This window comes from Nannobrachium achirus (genome assembly GCF_963921795.1).
Source record: "Nannobrachium achirus genome assembly, chromosome: 15".
NCBI lineage: Eukaryota > Metazoa > Chordata > Actinopteri > Myctophiformes > Myctophidae > Nannobrachium > Nannobrachium achirus.
The window spans coordinates 10,536,280-10,543,403 of NC_137822.1; the positions used below are offsets into that span (position 1 = coordinate 10,536,280).

General features: G+C 48.8%; 1 protein-coding gene across 1 annotated transcript; it reads left to right on the forward strand.

The window, feature by feature from the left end:
* Window positions 1-4,270: 4,270 nt before the first annotated feature.
* On the forward strand, window positions 4,271-5,473 carry LOC308299597 (kelch domain-containing protein 3-like; the record flags this gene model as incomplete). The annotated part of the gene is made up of 2 exons (XM_080743392.1): window positions 4,271-4,866; window positions 4,957-5,473. 2 exons carry the CDS (start codon window positions 4,271-4,273, stop codon window positions 5,471-5,473), a joined length of 1,113 nt encoding a protein of 370 aa, XP_080599518.1.
* Between the last annotated feature and the right edge of the window lie 1,651 nt (window positions 5,474-7,124).

Consider the following 7,124-nt stretch of genomic DNA (forward strand, 5'->3'; position numbering starts at 1 on the left):
TTGCCTTCAAGGGATCCAGGGATAGTAAAACTAGAAACAAAAAAACTAAGGCCGATTGAAACGAACAGAAGAGGAATGAATTACATGTCATGACAAGTTATTTGTCAGAAGAAGAGTGCAGATGGCCTAATAATCTTAGGCCACTTAGTACTACAGATGCACCACTCTGTCCTGATTGCACCATCGGGGTCTAAAATTACCTCGAATCACGCCGAGCTGACCAGCAGGCCCTGGAGTAATTGGCACATAACAATGCTTTCAACAAGCCCTCCCTCTCTCTCTCTCTCTCTCTCTCTCTCACTCTCTTTCTCTCTCTCCTCTCCAGGGACGTGCTGGCCATTGGGAAAAGCGGGACAACTCCCGAACGGCCGGTTCATTTCCGGCCGGTCCAGGCCGGCCATTAGGAAAATAATAAAAAATAAATAAAATGTCGGCCTTCGTTCCATTTTGGGGGCTGGGCGGCCAACAAAGTAAATCGTCACTGTCGGGCAGAAACCTTGTATCTCCAAGTTTCAAATGTGCAAATCTTTTTTGCAAAGTAAAGCCCTGCTTCATCATACAAGGCGGTCGCACAAAACTAGTGAAAACAGCCGATCTACAAGCACACAACGCCTCGCGGTGCGAGGCGTTGTGTGCTTGTAGATCGGCTGTTTTCACTAGTTTAAATCATTTTTAAAATGGTTTTGGACATACAAGGTTTCCACCCGACAATGACGAAATATAACTCATGTAATTGGCCCACTGGCTTGTCACTTGTCATGATCTGAAATGGCAATCTTTGAGTAGCAGCAGTGCACAATGAGGGCCTCTACAACTCTTTTTTCGCGGGTGAATCAGGGGCCCAGCATGTCCCTGCTCCTCTCTTATAGAATCAAACGCTAATGCAGCATTACCGTGGCTTGGGCCATTAGGCTTGTGTTGCCGGACCGCTGGTCCCTATCACCGCTAATGTTTCGGTTGCTCGTCGATTTGACTGATCTGCTCATAAATGCAACGTGAGGACCGAGTCGTGGTGGGGGTGGGGTTGGAGTGGGGGTGGGACTGACTGACTGGCTGCTCGTCGTTGTGGTTGCTCATTACGCGTTGCCGGGTCTTTGGAGTAGTTGTGTGTGAACTAAATGAGGTGAAGTGGACTGTTGTGTTATATCACCCACCCTCCATCGGAGGCCGGTTGTTGCATCTCCATTGGAGGCAGGCTGTTGCATCTAAAACAGTTCACCCCAACCCCTCAATATACACTACAACGTTTTCAAGCCAAGGACCCCTTAGTCGAGAGAGAGAGAGATGAAGCAGGGACCGGGGACCCCCACAACCATAGATACCATATAGTTTCATCGACGGCACAATCGTCAGTGTATTTTGGATTCATGTCAATTTGTGTTTTCAGATATTTAACCACTTGAACCGTCAATACTTAATAAACTTGACCTTTCACGGTCAAAAGGTCAGTTTCGACTACAACATGACGTCACTCACGACTTCTGAAAAGCAGTACACTGAATGAAAGTTCTGACATTTGCACGTCGGAAATCGCAACTCACCGAACATTTCGGAGATACTATGGACAGGCCTGTCAGGGGAAAGGGAGTATTTACTGGTCACCCGGGGACCAGCAAATAACCTTTACTTCACCCAGCAGAGCAGATGGCTTCTCAGATGGCTCCGATGAGCAAGGGTGGGAATGAACATGAACCCTATAGTGTCCTGGGGCGAACATTAGGCAAAAATACCCTAACTACAAGCTCACCGCTAATATTGTCGCTGAAGTGATTTGGTCGAAGACGGCAAAAAAGGAGTGGGTTCTGGTAAAGACCTGTGGGGGTTTCCGGTCAACGAAATATATATGGTTTTACGTGGTTATACGTGTCTTGCTCAGGTACACTTCAACAAGTAGACAGGGATGGTGGGGGGACGGGGCCGGGGGGACTAGCTACGGGTCGAAACGCCGACCTTCCAATTCCCAGGCGGCCCCTCTATCCACTCACCCATGGCTGCCCTTTGCAGTAAGCAAGCAGCAATGAAGGTATACGTGGGCTTCTGCAGGCTGACCGGCGGTACTTTACCGGGCACTGGGAGATGTGTTTGATTACCGCGGACATTCACCCGAACGTTTCAGCTTGGCCATTAGCCTGACCATCCGTGCTGACCCCTGTGTGTGCCTTTCGCGTTGACATATTGGCCATAAAATCTCACACTGAGAGGGACAGTAGCGTAGTAGTAGTCTTCACATACTGACTCACAGCTGGAGTGATGTAGAGCCGTGTACTTTGAAAGACCACACACTCTGGGGCCGCCAGGTTACCGCTGTATCTGCCTTTATTTAAGCTACAGTACTGCTCCGATTTGATCGCCCACCGCATTCAGCTGACCTCCGTTACTGAGTCCATTAGTAATGCACTGAACGTAATGCCTACTGGTCTGTGCTGGAGGAGTAGAATGCGAATGAATCAGAATATTAGAATGAGAACGTTTATACCACAATTTAACAATTTCATTAAAAATGTATGTTAACCACATTAACTCTTTGTCAAAAATATATTTTTCTTTTGTATCACCACATTCACCAGTAAGACTCCCTAATCGGGAGATCAGCGACCGTCAGGTCGGCAACCTCATGGTGGCGCTAGAAGAGGGGCATGTGAGAAATCAGGGGTGGAGTTTGTGGTTTGCCATCCAAGGAGTGTGTGTGCAAAGTTTGGCATGGATAGGGGCAACGGTGGCGAAGATAAGAGTAGGGGAAAAGTGTGACGTGACGGACAGACTGACAGACAGACAGCCGGTGGAGGTTTTGATAGTAACTGCGACCTGATGGTCACAATTAAAACTTGTATTGTTTTTCATTATTGGAATCACAAGGTGTATTATAGCACCTCGCGGTTTCAGTCAAGGAGGACACATACAGTCACACTGTCTGCGGTCGGCGCAAGTCAAAACAGCCGCCCCCAATGAACCAATGAACATAGCCACACCGGTGGTGTCAGGCGTGCGTTCACACCTCGCCCACCACTGTTTTATTTTCCAGGCGCTGCCGCGTACCTTCTGCAGCCGGTGTGTGCTCCCCTTGAATTAGCATATTATTACCAGTAAGACTCCCCAATCGGGAGATAAGCGACCGTCAGGTCGCAGCGTGATTTTAGCGCAAAATGTGTAGGAGCAGTGTCCAAAATGTGTTTGAAAAAATCGGCCAGATGGTGGCGCTATATGGGACAGATCCATGTTGATGACATGAGTGTAGACATACTGTGTACCGATTTGCGTGATTTTAGGGCAAAATCTGTCGGAGCAGTGTCCAAAAATGTTTTTGAAAAAATCGGCCTGATGGTGGCACTATATGGGACAGATCCATGTTGATGACATGAGTGTAGACATACTGTGTACCGATTTGCGTGATTTTAGGGCAAAATCTGTAGGAGCAGTGTCCAAAAATGTGTTTGAAAAAATGGGCCTGATGGTGGCATATGGGACAGATTCATGTTGACGGCTCCAATAAAAAATCCATACTAGAAACTAGAAGAATGCAATTGGAAATTGCAAGTGTGGTTGCCGTCTCTAATGGGGAGCCAATCAGAGAGGGGGGAAAAGGATGACATCACAATATCAAGGTATCATGATGTCTGTTTTCAGATTTAACAATATCCATGTCCAATCAGACAGGATTGATCTCCCTACTGGTTCTGGTTGGTATCCCTTTATTTTTTTGAAGCGGTGAAAGCCGCTTTTCTCTCTTATTTCTACTCTATTTCCCCCTTTCATGTAACTTGTAAGCTACTATGGATGAAATGAATAACATGTACTCGTATTGCATAAACCTGCAATAAAGTGTTGAAAAAAAGGGTGAAAAAAGGACTTCAGTGACTCAGGTAGATAAGAAGTGACGTCAGGACTTCAGTTCTCTATCGGCCAATCAGCTTCAAGTGTCGTTTGTGCAGCAGCACCAATAAAAGGGGCAGTGCTCAGTGAAGATCCATTCTCCTTTATTGAGCATCGTTGTGATTGTAGAAGACTCCATTCACTGGAATCCACTTGGTTTCACTTGAATCCTCATTGATTTCATTTGATCCCACTTTTTGATTGGCTCAGAGAAAACTCCATTGTCTGTTATTGAGCAATGTTGTGATCATAGAACACTCCAATCACTCCATTACGATTTTTTACATTGAATTGACATTGATTCCACATTGAATCCATGTTGAATTCCCTTTGATTTCATTTGAATCCACACTGAATCCATATTGACTGAATCCGTCCGTCTGGCGGGCTGGGTGTCGGGATGCTGCGCTGGACGGTCCATCTCAAGGGGAACTCCCCCCAGATCCAGGGAGCCACGGCGGTGGCCGTGGGCCAGAAGATCTACTCCTTCCTGGGCTCCTACGACTGCGACTCTAACGACGCGGAGCACGGCTTCCAGGTGGAGGTCCACGTCTTCAACACGGTGACACTGCGCTGGACTAAGCTTCCCCCGGCGGCCGCCGGTCTGGGAGGGGGAGGAGGAGAGCGCCCCCTGGAGGTGCCCTCCTCCATGTGCCGGGGCCACAGCTCCGCCGTGGCAATAGAGGACGTCATCTACGTGTGGGGGCGGAGCTGGCGGACGGACTACTACGACGCGCTCTACGCGTACGACGTTGCCGCCCACCGCTGGCACAAGCCCAAGGTGACGGGCACGGTGCCCGAGGCACGCGACCGCCACTCGTCCTGCGTCCTGAGGAGGGCGCTGTACATCTACGGAGGCTACACCCGCTGGAGCGGCCGCACCGACAGCATCTACAAGCTGGACACGGAGACGCTGGTCTGGTCTCTGGTCGTCACCAGAGGAACGCCGCCGCCCGTCTCCGAGGTGCAGTCGGCCACCATCATTGGAACCAAGATGTTTGTGTTTGGAGGAGGAGGAGGAGGAGGAGGAGGAGGAGGAGGGGCGGGGCAGGGGGGTAGGGGCGGAGCCTACTACAACAACATCAGGGTGTTCGACACGGAGACCGAATGCTGGCTGAGCAACGCTCGTCCGCACGGCGGCTCCGCTCTGCCGGAAGAGGCCGCCGTTCCGCTTCAGCTTCTCCCCGGGGAGTGCGAGGGCCACGCGGCGTTCGCCTACAACGGAGAGCTGTACATATTCGGCGGGGAGGAAAAGAAAAGCGGCGCGTCGCCGTCGCCTTCCTTCCTGTTCAACGACCTGTGGAAGTTCAACCCGGACACCTTCTCCTGGAGGAAGGCGGAGCCTAAAGGGGACGGCCCCTTGCGTCGGCAGGCGTACGGCATGTGCTGCTGCGTGGTGGGCGGGGAGCGGGTGGTGCTCTTCGGCGTCGGGGGCGGTCCCGACGAGCTCTACATCCTGGACCTGAGTCCTAGTCTGAAGACGCTGAGCAAGCTGGCGCTGCTGCGCTACGGCCGCGGGCGGCAGGGCGTCCCGCACTGCATCCGCTGGGAGCTGACCGCCATGTTGACCCACGGCAAGAGGAGGACCAACGCGGTCTACTGAAGAGGACTAACACCCCCAAAATGACTTTTTTCTCAATAATATTTTTTGAGACAATAATTTGATTATAATAACTTGACCTCCATTGATTCCGGATTATAATAAAATTATTGTCTTAACGAATGCAACAAAACATTTTTTTTTATTGAACTCAAGTCTCCATAGGGTGAGTAATTTGATAGAAAAAAGTCACTTTGAGGGTGAACTACTCCTTGAAGAGGACTAACACAGTCTACTAAAGGAGAGTCAGGAAGTAGACAGCATCATAACCAAGACAAGTAGGAAAGAAAGACCTGCCACCTCGGGTTTACATGGACCCTCACAGTGGAGTCAGTACTGCTGTATGGGGCCGAGACATGGACCCTCACAGTGGAGTCAGTACTGCTGTATGGGGCCGAGACATGGACCCTCACAGTGGAGTCAGTACTGCTGTATGGGGCCGAGACATGGACCCTCACAGTGGAGTCAGTACTGCTGTATAGGGCTGAGACATGTGCTGTTAAGGTTAATATAAATGTGTCATATCAATTAACATGTTTTTTGGAGCGGTGGTAAACCGCTCCATAGAGTGGCTGTGCGTGTGTATGTAGCCTTTTTCCTTCGCGTTTTGCCATAGCAAAACATGTGTGTGTAGCATCAGTGATGTCATCATCATGTGTCTGTAGCCTTTTTCCTCAGCGTTTTGCCATAGCACGTGTAGCATCAGTGATGTCATCATCATGTGTCTGTAGCCTTTTTCCTCAGTGTTTTGCCATAGCAAAACTTGTGTGTACCTGTACATCCTAGACTCAAATCCTAGTCTGAAGACGTTATGCAAGCACGACCACCGCTCACTTCACATTGGGTGTGATTTTTATAATGAGTGTGGAGCTATAGTATACAGTAAGCAACCAGACTATTGTTCTAGGTCCGAGAAACTTTCTGTCACCTAAAGTAAACCTGTTTTCATGTAACTCTTCTGTAATCCCAAAAGTCCATTGAGTTCAATGGACATCTTTTTTCATAACCTTTTCCTTCCCTTTTTTGATTGGACAATAGGGGATCCACACCCGTCCGATCTCTAAACTAGATAAATACCCATATGCAACCGTATACAGTATATGCCTTGATATTATGATGTCACCCTTTTGCCCCTCTCTGATTGGCTATGGTTATACTTATACACAGCCCGTAACCACACAGACAAACAGGATTTCTGACATTCATAGATAGATAGATAGATAGATAGATAGATAGATACACATCATTTCCAATTAGCTTTTTTTTGAGCGGTGGTAAACCGCTCCATAGAGTGACTGTGCATGTGTCTGTAGCCTTTTTCCTCAGTGCAAAACGTGTGTGTGTGTAGCATAGTCTGTACATCCTAGACTCAAATCCTAGTCTGAAGACGTTATGCAAGCAAGCTCCATAGAGTGGCTGTGCGTGTGTCTGTAGCCTTTTTCCTCAGTGTTTTGCCATAGCAAAACGTGTGTGTGTAGCATAGCCTGTACATCCTAGACTCAAATCCTAGTCTGAAGACGTTATGCAAGCACGACCACCGCTCACTTCACATTGGGTGTGATTTTTTTTTACAAATGGAAGCCTCAGTAGAGCTTTAAGGATGTGTTTTAGTGGACAGTAAAATCCTCGTTAAGGGGAAAGGGAATATTCTGGT